The sequence below is a fragment of the Antechinus flavipes genome, chromosome 2 (assembly GCF_016432865.1).
Source record: "Antechinus flavipes isolate AdamAnt ecotype Samford, QLD, Australia chromosome 2, AdamAnt_v2, whole genome shotgun sequence".
In the NCBI taxonomy this organism is placed as follows: domain Eukaryota; kingdom Metazoa; phylum Chordata; class Mammalia; order Dasyuromorphia; family Dasyuridae; genus Antechinus; species Antechinus flavipes.
In genome coordinates, this window is record NC_067399.1 from 48,642,132 (window position 1) to 48,663,578 (window position 21,447).

At 37.3% G+C, this 21,447-nt stretch overlaps 1 protein-coding gene across 1 annotated transcript in view; it reads right to left on the reverse strand.

Annotated features, from left to right (window-relative positions):
• Positions 1–6,196: 6,196 nt before the first annotated feature.
• Positions 6,197–21,447, reverse strand: part of CDH1 (cadherin 1) — a 65,509-nt gene continuing 50,258 nt past the window's right edge. The window contains exons 7-16 of the mRNA XM_051974728.1: positions 19,638–19,813; positions 18,680–18,808; positions 17,778–17,960; positions 17,331–17,575; positions 14,529–14,674; positions 12,851–13,075; positions 11,522–11,752; positions 10,238–10,368; positions 9,453–9,596; positions 6,197–7,829 (exon numbers count right to left, since the gene is read on the reverse strand). Of these exons, the coding sequence (XP_051830688.1) occupies positions 7,620–7,829; positions 9,453–9,596; positions 10,238–10,368; positions 11,522–11,752; positions 12,851–13,075; positions 14,529–14,674; positions 17,331–17,575; positions 17,778–17,960; positions 18,680–18,808; positions 19,638–19,813 (1,820 nt within the window). The 3' untranslated portion in view covers positions 6,197–7,619. The remainder of the gene's footprint in view (positions 7,830–9,452; positions 9,597–10,237; positions 10,369–11,521; positions 11,753–12,850; positions 13,076–14,528; positions 14,675–17,330; positions 17,576–17,777; positions 17,961–18,679; positions 18,809–19,637; positions 19,814–21,447) is intronic.

Below are 21,447 nucleotides of genomic sequence, written 5' to 3' on the forward strand. Positions count from 1 at the left end.
ATTAAAGCAATTTTCTTCCATAAAAGTCCTATCCCAGTCATTCACGAGGGCAGAAAGCTCACAGATTCTTAAAGGTTATATTGCCAGACTGTGCGATCTGTCAGATTCTGCCATCCATGACCCTATTTACAGACTAAATGTTTTGTGAGAACCAACCTTGCTAGTAACAGACACATCGTCACTAAATTTTTTGGAGTGCCCTTCTAGCTGGATTCTGATTTTCTAGGCCACCAGGCCTTGGCTGCAGTCTGCCCTTGGGACATCCTTCAACACTTGGGAATATCCATCTGCTCTTGTGGCCTTCTTTTTGGGAACCATCCCTCTGCTAAGCTGTAGAGTCGTAATCTCCCATTGATGAATTCTTCCCAGGGTCTCCATTTTGGGGAGAGATCCAGTTTAGCCATTCACCTTCTGACTTTTCAGTCTTTGATATCATGAACCCTCCCCACTCCCATCCACACACACACAGGTGTCCCCAAGTTAGTGTCAATTAGAGCATAAGCTCTTTGCATATTGCTTCGCACATGGAACGCACTTAATACATATATGTTGCTGATTAAAAAAGAAGAAGAAACTGAGAAGCCTTTTTGAGCAAAAAAAAAAAAAAAAGAAACAACCTTTATTAAGAGAAACAAAGGTGAGGTCCACAGTATACATGAGACCCTGAGATACAAAATTCACAGTTATTTATAGGTCTCAAATCATTTATGGTATAAATGGGCTTGTTATGGTGCACATCAATACCCTTTTGCATCACTCATCCTGTCACAGTCACAAATAATCTTTTACACAATAGGTCAGGGCATCCAATTCCATCATGATCAATGATCAATATATTTTAGGGCAGATCAACATATGAAGATGATCATCATAATTCTGTGTTTAATACACATTCAAGATTAACACAAGTATTTACCTTGGACTATCCCATATTGTTTATGTAGACTTTTTACTCAGGACTATATTCTTAATATATATCACAAAGCTATTTCTTATTCTAAAGATTATAGCTAATAAGATCTAAAGATCATAGCTGATAAAAGATTAACAAGGCAATACAAAGTACTCAAAGTATTGATTATTTATTTGGCAAGGCAATTGGAATTCAGTGACTGTCCAGGATCACACAACTACCCTGAGATCAGATTTGAACTCAAATCCTCTTGGTGCTCTATCACTATGCTACCTAGCTGTCCCTCAAATCAATGATTATTGCTCTTTTTCTTTTGTGCCTTATGGCAATCCATGAGAACCTCTTCCCTCTTCCCCCAAAGGCCTTCAATCTGACTGTAGATCTCTTCTGCTTCTGTAGTGATAGTAGCAAAGTGATGGGAAAGGAGAGAGATACAGCTAAGAATCAAGTAAGTTTTAGAGCATCAATAAATGTTAATATACCATTTGGTAATCTAAATATGAGTTTGTTGTCCAATGACCAAGAAAGAAGCATGTTCTTGGAGGAGTTGAATCCTAGTAAAAAGAGGAAAGAATAAATAGCTACTAAATGGCTTATATCTTCTTGGAAAGGCAAAGTAAGGACCTGGCAAATGTTTTATCCTACCCCCAAATTCTACAAGAAACATTTTTCCCCCCACAGTCATCGTGTATTATCATGTACTTTCAAATTTGGTAAATATACTGTGAAGGTAAGAACAGGGAGAAATATGGGAAAACATGGTTCAGGAAGAAAAAATGTGAGAAGTCCAGAAGATAGATAAGCTTCATATCTTTATATCATGATTTCTTGGAAAAAAGTGTTAGTAGATATATCAACGAGTAAATAACACCATAATGAATGAAATAGATCTCATTTTAACAGTTAAAGACTTGACATAAATGGAAGTAAGGTTATTTTAACAAACTTTTTTCCTTTAAGGACGAAAGATAGAATCACCAACATAATCCAAAATATGCTTATAGAGAAAGTAGAAATGTTACTAAAGAGAATAAAGACTGGTATGAGTTTAATTTGGGACCATTGTGAACTTTGAGCCAGGAAAATTAAAAAAGTTAAAGCCCACCATGAATTTCTTTGAGAAATACACAGTTGTAAAGAAACAAACTAAAAGGAATGGGGGGAATAACAAGATAAGAGCTAGAAAGAAGCAGCAGCAGCAGCAAAAGGAAAAAGATAGCAGAGAGTGGGAGGGGAAAGAGGCTGTTTCAGCAGAGAAGGGAGAGAGGTCCAGCCCCAGAGGCTCTTTTACAGGAAATTATCTTCCATCTATATATCAATATCATTTGAGATTGCTTGAAATTTATAAGGATGCAAGTAACTCTGTGCAAAGGCATGCTGGTAATAAACAATAGATGAAGCATAAAACAGAACTGTGCTTGCCAGCATGATGGAGCTGGTCCAGAGCAGAGTTCAGGTCAAGGAGGTATTTGGTATGGATGATGAAGTCTTCCAAATGTTTTGTTGATGGATGACATTACTCTAATTACATTAAATCCCAAAGCATTGAAGAGTCTCCAGGAAGGGAGCTGTAATCTTTCAGAAAGTTGTTGATCTTTGTCAAAGACCAAATGTGGATTGCCCAGATTTCATGCATTTGGATAGACATCCCGCTGAAATAGAAGACTGGGCTAGACTACACAGATGGCATTGAGCTGGAATGAGAATGTGAAAAGAGAGAAGGCTGGATTGCTTTCAGAAAACTGCAAATTTTACTGACTGCAAGCTTGCCATGAAAACAAAAGCCAATCTTTTTGATACTAATCTTTTATTTGTTGTGATATAGTGGTAACTCATAGGCCACTATTTCAGAAACATTAAAAGATGAGTATGGAAAGTGCTTTAAATTATTGATAATTAGCAAGTAGACAAACATTTATTAAGCACTTACTATGTGCAGGCACTGTGCTAATTAGAGAATTGCAAATACATGCAAATCTAAGGTAACACTTCACACCCATCACTTCTACTAAATTGACAAAAAAGGAAAATGAACATTGCTGGAGAGATTGAGAGAAGAATAGCATGTTAATCTACTGTTGGTAGAGTTGTGAACTAGTGTAGACATAATGGAAAGCAATTTTGAATTATGCCAAAAAGTTATTTTAAATTGTATATACTGGTCATTGATTATTGCTATTTTAAGCTAATAAGTTTAAACTCAATACTTGAGTATAGACACTTTGATCCAGTAATACAACTATTAGGTCTATCCTCCAAAGAGATCAATGAAGAAAAAAGACCCCTATGTACAAAAATACTTATACCGTCTATTTTTGTGGTGGACAAAATTAGAAACTGAGGCTCCATACATCAATGGAGGAAAGGTTGAACAAGTTTATAGTATATCAAAGTGATGGAATACTGTAAGAAATGGGGAAGCTCATTTCAGAAAAACCTCGGAATTTGAACTAATAAAGTGAATGAGCGAAATCTGAAGAAAAATGTATATAATGCTAATATTGTAAAGACAAATAACTTTAATGGATCAACACAATAACTAACCATATTTCCAGAGAACTCATGAAGTGTGCTATACACTTCCACATAGAACTGATTAAGTCAAGTGTAGATTGGAGCTTTTTTTGTTTTTTGGATGTGGCCAATGCAGAAATTGTTTTGCCCCTTTCTGTTTATAATAGATTTTTATACTTCTTATTCTCTCAAGGAAGAATGAGGGAAGTGGACTTGAAAACTGAAGTTAAAAAAATAATAAACCACTATTTCTCAGGAAAAAAGATGAATTTCTCTCAAAGAGTAATGAAGAAGTGCATGGGGTGTGAGCAGGCTGCAAAACACAGTAAGAAGCTCCAAAAAACAGAAGAATGTTGTCAAAGAATTGTACTGACAGGAAGAGATGAGCTGGTAATGTGACTTGTAACAAGAGATCACAGGTGGATGGCCAGAGCATTCCGCTGGTCCCTTGGCAATGTCAGATGAAATGGAGGAAGGCTTCTGCTGTGTGGGGCAGGCAAACTTTGGACACAAGTCACATAGGAAAAATTGGGTCGCAGCAATATGCCCTTGTTGGAGCGAACTTTCAAGTAAATAAAATCAGATTCACTTCAGTGAGAATAATTTTATAGCAGGTATCTGATTCCTGCTAGTTATATTTTTTGGTATTGTTCAACAAAATGTTTTAGTTTGTGTTGGTTCCTCCCCAGCCCCAAATTTCTACATAGCCTTTATATCACTAGGGTTTATGTGGTCTGAAGAGGGTCAAGATCAGATGGGATTAGGGTCAAGAATTTGTTTTCCTTCCCTCAGATTGAACCAAAGCATAGTCCTTAGATGAAGATGAGAGATCTTTCCTTGTTATATAGTATTACTGGGGCATGGGAGTCCCTAGATGAAGATGAGAGATCTTTCCTTGTTATATAGTATTACTGGGGAGTCATGTTTTAAATGTGGGTGGAGGGAATGTTAGGCGGCTCACAACAGTCAGAAACTACAGAATTATTTAACATTATAACATTATCCTGAGGCAGCTGCGTAACACAGTGGATAAAGCACTGGGCTTGGAGTCAGGAAGACTTATCCCCATGAATTCAAATCTTGGTCTCACACACTAGCGGCATGACCCTGGGCAAGTCACTTAATCCTGTTTGCCTCAGTTTCCTCATCTGTAAAAATAAACCAGAGAAGGAAAGGGCAAACTACTCCAGTATCTTTGTCAAGAAATTCCTGTCACAGAGTTATGACTGAAGTGATTCAACAACAAAATTGGCCAGAGGATAAACCAGTTTTCCTTCAGCCTGTGGGCTATTTCCTTCAAACACCACAGAAGACTCCAAAACAGTTTTTTATTAAGCTCAGACAAAAGCCCCTGTATACTGCCTGTGTTAGAGTAACTAGTTATTGATGATGACGGTATTGCCCCAGCACCAGATCCAAACTCAGTCATCCCAGCAGCCTGGAGGATAAATAGGAAAAAATCAACTGAGGAAAGGCACTAGAATTAGGAGGGGATGAGAAAGGTAGGATTTTGATGAGGAATGGAAGGAAGCCTGGGAAGCCAGGAGGCAGAAATTAGAAGAAAATTCCAGGCTTGGCAAACAGCAGAGACAAAGCCCAGCTCAAGAGGAGAGGGTCTTGTTCACAGAACAGTAATTCTGAATTCAGAATAGAACAGTGTCACAACTGAAAAGAGAGGAGTTGGACATTGATCTGAAGACTGAATGCTAAACAGATTATCTTATGATTCAGAAATTTGGATTTAATGTCTGCTTTCCCACTACTGATTCTCATACTATCATCTCTATTTTCCCTTTATCGCTACAACCCACTATTTCACTCCTCAAATAAAGGATCTGGGTAGAACTTTCTGTTCCCCTGTATCCTCTCCAATCAGAAGGAGAGAGAAGCTCCAGGAGCAGGTGGGTTTGAACAAGCTATATAAGGATAAAAAGGAAACAATGAACAATCTCATCATCTCCCAACCTAATGCACTCATGGAACTTGGGTATCGTATCTAGAAATTCATCTTCCTGAAAGATGACCTCACTACTGAAACTAACACTTCCCCTCTTTTCCTTCTCATTGGAAAGGGGACACGAGACGGGTACTCCGAGGAACCAAGGCATCCAGGACAGCCAGCTCATCATTTCCATTGAAAGCGCTGCCCTCTCTTGCCCCTTCCATTCCTAGCTCATCAGTTTCTTTTTTGTGTTGTCTCCCCTGCATTCATCATCCCTCATATTAAGGGATGAGATTGTAAGCTCTTTGAGGAACTGCCTCCTGACTTTCCTCATATTCCCAATGTCTGGCACATAGTAGGCACTTCATGTTTATTGATTGATTTCCTTCCACAGTGCTCTCTCAAACTCCATTCTATTGCTAACAAACTTATCATAAATCTCTTCCCCTCGTGTTCTTACATTTTCCTAGTACTAGCAGGAAACTTGGTTCCCCTCCCTGACCTTTCTGTCCAGTTCTGGATAAGCCCGTCATCTCCAAGGCCACAAAAAGCCATATCCCTCACTCTCTCTTGCCCCTGCAGACCACCCTTAGCACTAGCAACACTAGCTATTATTGTTGTATGGCAAAACAAAATATAACAATTAAAAAAAAATCCTGTTGGAAACTGAACTTTTTAAATCATAGAAGATTCAAAATTGATATTAACACATGAGACTCTCAGAAATGACTGAGCCTTGGATCCACCATCAAGTCAGGATTAGGAGCTTCTGTTTTTCTTCAAGGTATAGGACTATGGCGCCTACATGAATAAGATAACAATCTGACAACAGTTTAACAAAATTATTTAATAAAATTTATAAAAATGCATTTTCAAAGGTTTGACTTCCATATCCACTGTACAATATTCAAAAGAACCTAAATCATCACAGACTGTTTGGCTACAAAAAACAAAAGACCTTTCAGAGGCTGAGCTAAAACAGGAAGCACCAAAGCCTCAATGGCCATTTCGACAAAATTAGTCTAAGGTCCTCTGTTCAAAATCTCACCTGCCGGTCTATGGTCTAATGAGGGGGAGAATTTAACCAATTTAATCTATTTCTAGGAAAAATGTCTGCATGCTAACTTCTTGTTTTTCTTGTTATCTATGTCTGCTAGTACATCTAGGAGACATGACCCAAAGGAGGGTCTGTAAATCTGTGCAGAATGTTAGAACCTGCGAGACCGTTGTTTGAACGGTAATGCTCTTTCTGGAAATAATCCTCATTTCCAGGAACTTGTTAAAGCTTCCTTCTCCAAAGCTTTTGTCTATTGCTTCCTATCTAACCTATCATTTTCAGCCTTTGGAGGTTGCACCCATCAAGTGCAACTGGTTTGTGTACCATGGTTTCATTCTATTAATTATGACATGAAAAAAAAATCCCAATTTCCCACCCCCCTTCTGCAGTCTCTCTCCAATAGTCTCAATAATAAGAATGACACTTACCAGGGCAGCTAAATGGTGCAATAGATAGAACTTCACTAGCTGTATGACCTTAGGTAAGTCACTTTATCCCAACAGCCTCACCAATATACACATACACAAACTAATTTATTTATTTATATATTGAGGGCACATGGGGGATAAGTTGACTTCTGCAGGGTCACATGGCTACCAAGCATCTGAGGCTGCATCAGAATGCAAGTCCTCCTGACTCTATTCATTGGGTAATAATGACCCATGAAACTAGTAATAAAGGAAAATTTATGAACATTACGAGATCAGATTTATAAAGTGACATGGGCTCACACTGCCCATAAATGTCAAGTAATCTTCCTGCCTGGGAAGATATGACAATGGGAGTGGGAAGGAAGCAATTTGAAACCAGTGTAAAAGCACAAATGGAAAAAAAACCACAAAAAACATTACACACATTTTTAAAGGGGGACATGGGTGTGAGAGGAGAGCTGCCATGTGTTTCAAAGAAATGCCTGACAGCAAAGCCTGAAAAATTGCCTTGGAAATACATTTCCTTTACTCACGTTTTACAAGAAATTAAAGATGAGGGTAAGGATGGGAACAGAGAGAATTGATACATACTAGCCTTAAAATATAAAACTAACCTCGTAAATTAGCAATAATTTCTATTTGGGTTATACAGTTAAAGGAGGTAGGGATAGAACTGATCAAGCCCCTGCCCTTTTCCTTGGATGCCCGCGGATGACAGCCAATAGGGACTGATTCTTGCCCTTGTTCAGCTCAGGTGTGGCTTTAGTCATCCTCCCCTCCGCCATACATGTCAGCCAGCTTTTTAAAGCGATTGCCCCATTCATTCAGGTAATCGTAATCCTGGTCTTCGTCAGAGCCAGAAGAGTTCAGGGAGCTCAGGGAGGCCGCCTCAGAGCCGTTTCCTTCATAGTCAAACACCAGGAGAGAGTCATAAGGGGGGGCTGTGGGGTCGCTGTCAGCAGCCTTCAGGTTCTATGAGGAGAGAAACAGAGACTTAGCCCGCCATCACATCTGGGTTTGTTATTCCATCTTCCCGGGAAGGGGTGGGGGCAATATGGCACATGGAGTCCTAAAAAGCATTCAGGAAACACAGTCCTACTTATCCACCGCACCACCTAGCTCCCTAGAACGTGAAGGTACCTGTCTTCCATGGTCACTGGGACCTCTTGCTGGTTATCAAGAAGGGAAAGGAAGATTACCCTTAAAAAGCATTCTAGATATCTCAAAACTGCCCTTCCTTTTTAGCAAAAATGGGGGTATCGGTGTGGTCATGAATATATTTCAGTGACAGATGTTGGGAAATAAATTCTGAGGATCATTATGAAAAATCCCCCCCCCCCCACAACACTGTATGTGTGTGTATATACATGGAGAGACGCACGTATTCCTTTATTTATTTTTAATTAAACCCCTACCCTGCCACCAAAATATTGGAGGATCCTAGACTGAGGATGTGGAAAAGACTTGAGAGGCTGGCTTGTCTAATGCCTTCATTTTTACGTTCAGAAAACTGAGGCCCAGTGAATTACCAAAGATCACCCATTGCCTTCTCCCTCTGGGGTTTTGGATCAAGCCAAGTGTAGCTTGGCAGTGTAGTGTAGTCCGGTGGTCAAAGTACTGGATTTGGGGCCAGAAGCGTTCAAATTGTATTTCAGTTATTTAATGACCTTGGAGGAGACTTAGGTGACTTGGCCAAGGTCACACAGCTAGTGTCTGAGGCAAGATTTGAACTTAGGTTCTCCTGGCTCCAGGGCCCTTGCTCTATGTACTGCATCACCCAATTACTCTGTGTGATCCTTACCACTTAAGGATAAGGATAATCAACTAATAAGATCCTTATTGTTGAAAAAAATAAAAAACAAAACCAAGATGAGTTCTTAACTTTTCTTGGGTCAATCTGATTAAGTCTAGGGAACCCTTCTCAGAATAATACTTTTAAATGCATAAAATAAAATATAGAAGATTTCAAAGGTCAGTGAAAATAAAGATATCAGAGTTGTTTCCATCCAAGTTCATGATCCCCTGAGTTAGAAGATCTAAAGGTTCTTCCTAGCTTGGATTCCTAAGAGTCCTGTTGTCTAGCATATCTCTCCCCATTTCATTTGGGTTCATCTTCTCAAACTTAAGCATAAATGCTAACAATTGTCACCATACACTTTGGTCTGTCCTTCTAGATTCTCAACAATGTCTATGAATCAAGACTGTCACAATATCCCCATTTGGTACTATCTGAAAATCTGACAGCCATGTCCATCAGGATCTTTGACCAAAACACTGATAAAAAGCTTAAAAGGCCCAGGTCAACGTCCCCCAGGCATTTCCTCTGGTCCTGTGCTGTTGACTAGATTTAATCAATAAATATTCTGATGCTTTTAATTTGAGGAACTCTTATTCTCTTCATGCAGACTTTCTGGACTATCTAAGGCTGATCTGAAGTTCTACAAATCCTTATTAAATTGAGGTAAAGATTCTAAAATAGGGAGGAAAAACTATGGAAAGGGAGAAAGAAGACAATTTGGCCCCTCCCTTCGGATAGTTTAGTCGGAAAGTTTACACACAAATTAAAAACTGTGGTTCTTGAACTTGTTCTGTTACCTCATCAATGAAATTGCCAATTTCATCTGGATTTGCTGGACGAGGGCGATACTGGGGGACGCTCATGAGTGTGGGAGCCACATCATTACGAATCACTTCTGGTCGAGCATCCAGACCTCGGTGCAACTGACTCAGGTCAAAGTCCTTTACAGAAAAAAAATGAAGAACAAAACGCATACGAAATTATTGCCAAAGGTAAAATTTTGGATTCGTTTGCAGCAGGAAATAAAAGGGATCCTTACTTAAGGCATAAAAAGTTAATTATGATAATGAGTTCCTATAGCACTTAAGATTTATATAAATACCAAATTCTTGGTGCTGATTTACTGTCAAATATTTGTATATACATTTCTAAAATAGTAGCCCTATGAGATAGAAAGATAGAAAGTCTTGGGTTTTAAATCAGCAGAGGGCAAAATTTAAATCCACCTTCTTACATATATTAATTACTGTGTGAGTCTCAATTTGCCTTATCTGTCAAGTGGCACTGCACCTATATAGTACCTCTTGGTGTCTAAACGGGATAATGTGTGTAAAAGCCTTAATGTTATATTTAATATAAATGTCTGTTATTCTTTCTATATTGGAACTAGATGTATTTCTAAGAAGACAGAGGAAAATTATATTCAGTGAGAAATTCTGGATTGCCTTGATAATTTCTAGCAAAACTGCACAAGAATCTGGATCAAATCAAGACCCAACAAGGCTACTTATTAGCCCAGAATAACCCTAACCCAACACATAACTAACTTCTGCCTCTGAATTTTTTCCAAGGGGCTACTGACCTGATCTTCTTCTCCACCGCCCTCTTCATCATAATAATAGACATTGTCTCGAGTGTCATCCTCAGGTGGCAATAATGGCTCTTTCACTGCTGGCCGTCTTCGGATAAAGAGGAGCAGGAGCAGTAGTAAAACTAAGATAAGAAACAGACTAATGAGAAGGATAGCAAAAAGTATTAAAGAATAATGAATAATAAGGTGACCAAAACAAAACAGGGGTGAAATATATAATTAGAATCTGATCCAGGCCAATCTGAATAGATTGTGGATCTTGGTGAGAATGGTGAGAAATGCGAAATTAAGGAATATCATTATACTTTAAACTTGATTTTTTTTTTTTAAATCTCAACACTAAATTTCACTGGTTCAGTTAATTTTCACTGTAAATAAACCATAGAAGGCAATTAAAAGGATCTCTTCATTATCAAACATGAAAGACACTTTAAAAAATCATACCCCCAAATCTATGCTGAATTTATGAGAAGTGGCAACACTGAGCTCATTTTTAACCTTATTTCTGACCAAAAAATAACTAAGTAAAGTGCATTTCAATATACACATAACTTTAAATTCCCAGTCCAATGTATTATTTGGATATAATGGTGATTCTGAATCAAATGTAATTTATTGCTGGATAAGGAAGAATTCTAATATGAGCAAAGCGATAGATTAGTGTGTTTCTAGATTTGGAAAGTCAAGATTGACTGTGGATAGAGCCATTAAACAGGTTCAATGAGTAATGTTGAAAAATTTTTTTATCATGGAGGAACAGAGGACAACTTAGGGCTCAAAATCTTATAAAAAATGGAAGTTAAAAACCATTTTTACAAGTAATTAGAAAAATAAAATACTATTAAAATATTTTTAAATCCTTTAAGTTCAAAATGATTTTAATACAATCACTTGGTATAACCTAGCTTAGTTATTTATTAACCTCTTAACCTCAGTTTCCTTAGCTGTCAAATGAGAAGATAATCTATTTGTCATAAAGATCAAATTTAACTAATGTGTACCTAGTACCTAACAGTGCAATAGCCATACCTATTCTTTCAAGGACTAGCCAATACTTTCTAAAGAAGCTGTGGTCTGCTTTATGGGACAGAGGAATTGGCAAAATCATTAGTGTTGAAACTTCAATGTATATTTGCTGTTCCCACTGTTGGAAAATAATCTTCCTATTTGTACTTAATAAATACTTGATTATTTGACTTAACCTTCAACATTTGTAGGACATGAGCCTGAAGTCCAAGAACTCCCAGAAGATGCAGCTATTCATTAGTGACTTACTCAACAGTGCCAGGATTCCTCCTAGTATTCCCAGGATAGCTGGTACACCCATGCCAGTCTGGGCAATTACACCCGTCTTCGTACACTTGGATACAGCTCCTTCACAGTCACACACGTACACCTCCAAGGTGGTCACCTGGTCCTTATTCTGGTTGTCTGTTAGCTTGAGATTTATCTTGTGTTCGCCAATTTCTAATTCTTTCTTTGGCCTCAAAGTCAGAGATTCTCTTGCTGTTAAGAAAGCATAAACAAAAAACAAATTAATACACTCCTGAAATCTATACTCTCTAGAGTTTCAGTGCACACAGATTAAGAATCTTTGAACTAGAGTGAAATATGAAAGAAGCTGACCATATTTCAGTGGAACCCAAACAAAGCATCAAAGGGAGATGATTGTAGATTCATAAAATTTTAGAAATGAAAGGGACTCTTGAATTTGGGTAAGCAATCCAACCTTTTCACTTTTCAATTGAAAAACTGAAACTCAAAGAATCCAAAACCAGGGTCCAATTTCTAGTTGTAGTAAAACTCTTCCTATTCATAAATAATCTATTTGCACTATGTGATCAAGATTGAAATGGTAACATAATTGGAATCCTGAAGAACACTTTCTCCTATCTCTGCTCCTTTGAACTCCAAAGACAGAGCCCAGTATTGTGTTATATTACACTGTTGGATAAGGATCATAAATGATATCAGAAAGAATCTATAATCTGACCATAAATTCAAGGGACATAGGGGTAGTAATAAACACGAATTTCCTCTGTGGAGTATGTCTGGCCAGAGGATGAAATGAAAGCTTCTGAAAGACAAACCCAAGGCTCAGTAAGGAATTTTTCCCCCTTTCCCCCCATATAGATACTATTTTGTTTTTTTTCTAATTACATGTAAAGATAATTTTCAACATTTACTTTTATATAATTTTGATTTCCATTTTCCAATAAAGACTTCTTTTAACATTCAGGAGGCTCCTGTTTCAGGTTAAGATTGGACTACGTGACTTTCAATGTCCCTTTCAGGTCTATGATTCCATGACCATGAAAACCTGTGGAGTTTAACAGTGTTGAACCTGGAATGCTCTGGAATACTTTCCAGTTTGATTAATCACCCAAAATGATCCAACTGTTCTAGAAATCAATTAGCAGATGTATGAGAGAATGGTCACAAAATCAACCAGATCTTAGACTCAATAATTCCAAAAGACAGAGGTCCAATGGAGACCAAAATACTCATAGCAACACTTTTCCCTGTCTGGAATGGGCAAGCAAGAAAAATAGGAGATATACATTAACTGGGATCCTCAGCTTGCAAAGAAAATCAGATACCTACTATCATCATTATATGAAAAAGTCCAGTTAACACTAGCTCCATGTGTTAATTCTGCTGTGAAGGGAGAAGTGTTTGGTGGAAGGTCTGGATCAATAATATTTATGATCTGAGGTTCTGGATCCCTCTGGCAAATGTCCATTTTTCGGGGGTCTGGTACTGGGCCATTATCATTCACATCAGAAAGAAGCAATAGAAGGGTTCCTGTGCCTGTAGCTGGAGGAGAACCTGAGAAAAGAAGCAGAGAAAGAAATCTTAGCTGGAAGAAATGGCACTACCTCATTCTATAACTTACAATGGATCTTTATTACTTACTTTCCTCTTGCTTCCACATATCCTCCTTCCAACAATAAATCATGTTTACCTATAATCATCCATCTCCCCTATCTATCTCCTCAATATTGATTTCATTCAAGTACTTTTTTAGTTAAGAAAGTAATACTTTCATGATTGGAGATAACACTTTAGAATCAGTCTTATGCTGTATCCAAAACTACTTTGTATATAGTGACTCAGGAGAAATCAAAAGAATAACTTACAAGAAAGCAAAGATAAGATGGACATATGCTTTCTTGAAATGGAAATTTATTTTTACATATTTTGAATCCTCCCTGATGTTCTCCTGGGCACATGACAATCTTCAGGTTTTTGTTTTTTCTTTTTCGGTCGTTCTTTTCCTGTTTTGTTTTTTTCTTGATTTTGTATTTAAGTTCAAAATAAATAATAAATATGAATGAATTATGGGGGGAAGAATACCAAATGACCGCATGTCAGATGACATTTATGGAAAAGATTATTATAATGGATATAATTTCAGTATTAAAAAAAAAAGCTGTGGCAGATTCAATTCTGTTAAGATATATACAACATAATAAAATAAGAGTAGAACTGAGGCACCAGAGAACAGAAGCCATATGGAAAATAGAGAAATAACTACAAAAACTTAAGTCTCCACAGTGATGAGATTTCAAGCAATCATCTTAAACCGAGGAATCATTAATATTCTCAAATGGAAACTAAGCAAAGTTGTTGATGAGACTTCTCTGAAATTGTCATCAAGTTCCAGCATTTCAACTTCCTCTTTTGTTATTTTCCCTTACTGAAGTGATTAGGAATTAAACAGAACCAAGTTACAAATTTGCATGACCACTCCAAGGATGTAAAGAAAAACAATATGGAAGGACCTTAGAGTTTTGAGCAATACAGCCAGTAACTATGAATTCAAAATTCTGATGATGAAATGTGCCTTATGCCTCTAGGCAGAGAGATGATGGAGAAGAGGTACAAGATAAGAACAGGAAAAGGGAGAGGGGGGAAAATCAATATTAAAAATACACAAAAGAAAATAATAAGGAACAACTTTTGTTTCTAGCATGTTAAGTTCAATATATACATAAAACCAAATCACATAGAAGTTCTCATGTATGCTAACCTCTTTTAAAATTCTTTATGTTGAATTGTTCATGTACATTTGATAATTCCCAAGAATGTAAAAAAAATTTTTTTGAAAATTATATGCTAAACTACATGTCTAATGAAGTCTGAACTATCTCCTCTGTCCCTTTGAAAAACCAAACCAAACCCCAAACCCAACCAATCTGGTTGATATCTATGCAGATGGAAGAGCCAGAGGGTAAAAGGAAAGAAAAGCAGAAAGCAGTAGAAGCACTAATATTCTTACCATCATCCACAGCCACAATGAGGGCCGTGTAGGTACTATTCTTCACATACTCTAAGTTCTCTCTATCCAGATTGTCCCGAGTAAAAATGTCCCCAGTCTCAGGATTAACTTCCAACCAGTTGGCTGGATCCCTCCACATACGATACCTGAAAAAATTGCAAAAGAGTGTGTATATTATCGAGCCAATCTTTATAATTTAGATTAGTTCATTTACGTGGCTCTTTTCAACAGTGAGGTGATTCAGGCCAGTGCCAATAGACTTGTGATGGAGAGAGCCACCTGCATACAGAGAGACTGAATATGGATCACAAAATAATATTTTCCCTTTTGTTGTTGTTATTTTCTTGCTCATTTTTTCCTTTTTGATTTGATTTTTCATAATTGTGGAAATATATACAGTAGATTGCACATTTAACATATATTGAATTACTTGCTATCTAAGGGACGGGGTGGAGGGAAGAGAGGGAGAAAAAAATTTGGAACACAAGATTTTGAAAGGATGAATGTTGAAAACTATGCATGTATTTAGAAAATAAAAAAGTAAAAAAAAAAAAAAAAGAAAAAAATAGTAACAATAATAACTATAAAAAAGTAAAAAAAATTTAAAGAAGGATTAGTCCATTTAAATACGTCCCCAGTGAACTTTTGTTGCTCCTTATAAGATAGTGAAGAAATCAAAATAGTTCAAAGATAAATCTTTCTCTCTTTAAAAAACAAACAAAAAAACCCACATAAAAAATACTATTAGTCCACTTTCATTCAAGACAAGATCTCCACCCATTAAAACATAATGCCTTTCACATCCATGTCTCTACAGTGGGTTAATGGATAAAGAACTAAGTAAATACGGATAATCCACCATACCAAAAGACAGTCAATTTCTATCAAGTTGTAAATGTAAGTAATGGAAAACAAAAGGTAAGCTCCATCTGTAGAGAAACAGTATAAAACCCCTCAGAGCCTATGGATCTCATCCCAGAACTAGTTTTTAAAAGATGGAGTCCCCACAATGAAACATATTATAGATCTCCTGACAGGTGATGGACTCAGAGAACTGTTATTTTATTTTATTTTATTTTGCGTGGCGGGAAAGGAGGCAGGTAACCAGTGCAGGAATTTATTTTGTATGACTATCCATGTCGGGGTAGAAGGAGGTGGGAGATAGATAGGGAATGAGTCATTGGGACAAAAATACACTGATTTCAGCCTATCTAAACCTGCAAAACAAATATCACCTAATACCACACAGCAAACACTACATTCCAAATGTTATTTACCCGGGTTACACAATGGTGACCTTAAAAAACAACAAAAACAAACTTTATATTAACATTTAAAAGGCACAAACTTTTCATTGGATGCCATTTTAGTGATTTTTAGCTAATCAACTCAAAACTGACGCCTCTCAGATTATTGGTAGATACCACAACTGTCTTAAAAAGTGTCTCTCCAAATGGTTTTCCAGCTTCAAAGCCCAGAGGGACACTAAGACATCAGGACATTTAGATAAGGAAAAGAACTCAGCCTCTTATCTAGTCTAATGGGGAGCCTTGTAGGGACTCTTTTGGGCTTAGAGTTTTTTCTCTTAAGACTCCCAGAGTAGGGCAGTTAGTTAGGTGATGGAGAAGGTAGAATTCTGGGTCTGGAGTTGGGAGTTACTTGGCCTCAGACACAATAATATTCCTTTCTGCCTCCTACTTCGCTTTCCCCTTCATAGTGCTTTCTATACCACAAAAAACTTTATATACATTATTTCATTATATCCTTTTTTTTTTCCCCCCACTGAGGCAATTGGGGTTAAGTGACTTGCCCAGAGTCACACAGCTGGGAAGTGTTAAGTGTCCAAGGCCAGATTTGAAAGCAGGTCCTCCTGGCTTCAGAGCTAATACTCTATCCACCGTACCACCTAGCTGCACCCCCCCCCCCCTTATATCCTTACAATAATCTAGATCATGAAATAAATAAATGAATAGAAAAATTTCAGAATCCCTGAATTTGGATGGAAAAAAAAAAATTACTTCCTTGCTTCAATATAACTTTTTCCATTCTAATGCTATGTATGTTATTTCAGACATTTAACATTTTTCTGAGATGAGATCCATAGGTTTCATACAAAAATGTCAAAGGAGTCCATAATATTAAAAAAAAAAAAAAAAGTTAAGAATTCTATAATCATATGGAAAAAATGCTCTCAATCACTAATGATTAAAGAAACACAGAAATAATTCAACCATTCTGGAAAGCAATTTAAAACTATGCCCAAAAGGCTATCAAACTGTATACCCTTTGACCCAGCAGAGTCATGACTGGGTCTCTATGTGCAATGATCAACTATGAAAGACTCAGTTCATCTCAGTGGTTCTGTGATCCAAAGCGATCCCAATAGACTTTGGATAGAAAATGCCATCTGCACTCAGAACAAGAACTAAGAAGACTGAATGTAAATCAATACATGCCATGTAACTTTTTTCCTGTTTTTTTTTTCCTCTATTCCTCATGGTTTTTCCCTTTTGTACTGATCTTTCTTCCCAACATGATTCCCAAAACAATGTGCATCAAAATAAATTAATTTGAAAAAATTCTTGGTCTGGAATATGATTTCCATTACACAGATAAGACTAACTTGCTTAATGTTAATGATCGAGCCAGAACTAGAAACTAGAAGATTTCCTAAATGTTAATTCTAGTGCTCTTCCATTTTAGCAAAATTTAATCTATTAATATGCAAAATAACTTGGTTATCACAAACAGATGTGTGTGTGTGTGTGTGTGAGTGAGTTTTGTATCATTTTTCACTCTTACGTTATTATCTGTGACAGGAACTTATCGGGATCCTGTGCAGTGTAGGCTGTAATTTTCTTGCCTACTTCAAAATCCTCTGGAATCTCCAATCTCATAACCGGTGGCATGAAGACTGGTGCTTCGTTCACATCCAAGACATCCACAGTGACTGTGGCCGTGGATGTAGGGAGGGTGACAACAAATGGATCCTCATTCACTACTGTTACATGAAGAATGTATTGTTGTTTGGTCTCAAAATCCAAGCCCTGAAAAATAAGAGTAGAGAAACATGAAGATGGTTTTTTATTGGAAAATAGAATTTACCTGGAATTAAATAACAAAAATGACAACAGAAACCCCCTCCGAGTCTGAGGCTGAGAAAATCAGATTAGAAAACAACCCAGATTATCAGACCGCCCCAGCCACATTCTGTTTTCTTTGCCCATTGCCCCAATATCACACACAAACCTTGGCCGTTTTCAAAATTCCTTCATTGGTTTCAGGGTCGGTGGTAACAACAAAGAGACCCTTTTCATCATTTTGGACAGTATAGACTGCCCTCCATGCTGCGGTATGAGGAACGTCCGCATCGGTCACTTTCAACCTTGTAATGACTGCGTCCACTTCGTTCTCAGGCACGGTACCCACATACTGCAAAGCAGAGAACCCGGTCATTTAGGACATACTGAGCTTGAACACCGCCAGGGGGGAAAGGCTCAAAAATACGAGCCCAGTCTTCAGAGATGTCCGCTCAAAACAGATTTTTATAAGAAATAAACTATCCATAAATATTATTGCTTGGATTAAACTAACTCACTACCTTGAGGTTACTTCTGACCCTCCCATGTAGCCACAGAATCAAATTGGGAGGAACCAGGCTCTTACTAAGCCTTGAAACGTGAATTGTGGAACAAGGTTCATAGCCCCACTAGATCGCTTGTGACTTACAGGATCTTAGACAGCTCAAATGGACTTCTCTGCGCCTCAGGTGCTTATCTGCCAAGTGAAAACTATTCTAAGCCATTTCCAATTTTAAATCTGGATTCCAACAAGTGGCTGCCCTTAAAGCCTGGGAATTCCCCTAAGGCTTCCATTTGGAGATAGATCTAATAATTAGGAAATTCTTCCTTATTCTAGCATAAAATGTCCTCTGCAACTTGCATGGGACCTAATGGGACAAAATCAAACTACCTGCAACCCGACAATATTGGAAGATAAGGCTCATATCACCAATATGTACGTGTACACGTACAGGTATGTGTATACACTGCACAGACTTCTCCAGTTTCTGTCAGTGATTTTGTGTTGACATTTCCATAGAAAGTACTGGGAATATCACAAGCTACAACCATGAGGGACTCCAGGTTTACCGTGGCTGGGTTGAAGATAGGGGGATTGTCATTTGAATCCGTGACTGTAATCACCGCTGTGGCCGTGGTGCTTAAACCTTCCCCATCTAAGTCAGCAGCTTGGACAATCAGTGTATATTCTGGGATGCTCTATAAAACAAACACGCAGGAATTAATTAGGATCCACTACCAGCATTCCATATAGCAGGCCAAATATTTTTTTTGAAACCATTTGATATGTCAGGGAAGACATTCATTGAGCTTAAGAGCCAGCAAAGAGCCATACCATTCTTCTTAATAAACACGTTATTGTGCAGCAAGATAAGTGCATAAATATATATATATATTGGATTTAACATGTATTTAAACATATTTAACATGTATTGGACTACCTGCCAGCTTGGGGGGGGGGGGTGCGGGGAAGGAGGGAAAAAGTTGGAACAGAAGGTTTTGCAAGGGTCAATGCTGAAAAATTACCCATGCATATGTCTTGTAAATAAAAAGCTTAAAAAAACCCAAACATGTTATTGGATACCTCCTTAGACTCCATGGGGATCTGGTTTAATTGACATCTGACCCTTAACAACCAAACTCTTTAATTATGTTCTGAATATTGAGATTCATCTCATTGGATTTTAACAAGTGATAACAATCAAAAATAGTGGAAAGGCAGACCTAAGGAACAGAGCCGGGAAATTGGGGCCATCTAGGATTTTTGCGATTACTAAAGGTTGACAAAGAATGATTAAACCTGTTCCCAACCCAAAAGAATGACAGAAACCCAGTCACACTGATGAATATGGTGAGAAGTCCTCTGCTCCTGAAAGCCAAGAGTTTTTCCCAATCACAGCCTGCTCTGAAATTAGTTAACACTTCTCTCTAAACATCAATTATTCACACCTGAGAACTTTATTGGTCCACCACTTTACACTGAGGGCCAGCTCTCAGAAACACAGTGGCTGTGACAACCCACACTGACCTCTCTGTCCAGACCAGTTGTGACCACACTGATGACTCCAGTTCTCCGGTTAATGGTAAACATACTATCATGGGGTGCCTTGGGTTCCTGGCTGAGAATGGAATAAGCAATCAGAGCATTGTAGGTATTCTCATCATCATCCTTATCAGTGGCTGACACCTGCATCACAGAGGTACCTAGAAATTTAAAAGGAAGAGTTTAAGACTCAGGTACTATTCAGGAAACAATAAGATATCCAGCTAACATTCACTGTCATCAATGGTAACCTTAAGTAGAGGTAAAATCAAAAAGGTCTGAGAATATGATTAGGTGTACTATTTTCTAATTCCTACAAATGAAAATAGCAGACCATTGTAAAAATCAAATTTGTATAAATTTTTTAAATTGCAAAAAAAATTGATTCAGGGCTGATAGTATTGTTTTAAATTTTATCTGAATGTTTTGTTACTAAGCTCAGAATTATTATTATTATTTTTGCATTTGGGTTTAAGTGACTTCTCCAGGTTCACAAAGCTAGGAAGTGTTAAATGTCTGAGGCCAGATTTGAACTCAGGTCCTCCTGACTTCAAGGCTGGTGCTCTATTTACTACTGCACCACTTAGCTGTCCCCTAAATTCAGAATTTTAAGAGATACAACAGACTAGTTATCTTTCCTTTCATAAAAGATTTGAACCTCAGCTCCCAGAATGAACAACAAGAACCAAAATAGATGTGAGGATGCGTTTGACTTTGCTAGCCATTAATTATTTGGAAATGAACATAAGATTCTTCAGGGCAGGGACTATTTTTTAAAATATGCTCAATACAATAATGAACTGAACCAGCTACACCCAGCAAAAGAATTGTGGGAGATGACTAGGAACCATTACATAGTATTCCCAATCGCTTTATTTTGTCCAACTGCATTTTTGATCTCCTTCACAGACTAATAGTACACTATTTCAAAGTCTATTCTTTCTGAATAGCAAAATAACTGTTAAGACATGTATACTTATATTGTATTTAATTTATACTTTAACATATTTAACATGTATTAGTCAACCTGCCATTGGGAGGAGGGAATGGGGAACAAGGGGAAAAAGTGGAACAAAAGGTTTGGCAATTGTCAATGCTGTAGAATTACTCATGCATTTATCTTGTAAATAAAAAGCTATTAAAAAAAAATAAAATATGCTCAGTAATTTCATCTGTGTAAGAAGCTCTGTTGTAGATCATTAATTGATTAGTTACTTGGAGACACTGAGAAATTAAGCCCATAGTTACACAGCTAATGTGTACCAAGAAACAAAACCGGAATCAGCAAAATACCTTCTCATAGGGATAGATTAATAAATGCTTATTGATTGGGCAACCCTTTTTGTGGCATCTAAAATTGAGAATTTTTCTAGCTGAAGGGTCCGTTTTAATGGGCTGCTTTTAATTCCTTAAAATCTGTTCAAGACCCAATGTGAAAAACTATGCATCTTTCTGGGTTTTTCAGGGGAGTATGTAAGTCATTGCCTGATTTTTACTCTAACATAAACTTTAATTTCTACTAAAACAGACATTCAAACCAGGAATATATTAAAAACAAAACAAAAGCTAAAAGAAGTGATAATCATAGAAGTATTTCTTATTATCATCCTATCCCAAAAGAAAGCAACATGATATAGTGGTAATTGTCCCACTGGGGAAGAAAAAGGGGAGATATTAAAAAGATGTGAGCTCAGGTGTTTTTGATAATTTTTTTTTAAGTTTCTGATACATACACTTAAGTTCTGACACTCAATTTATAAATTATAGATTGGTGTGAGATGAGGGGGGTTTTTAT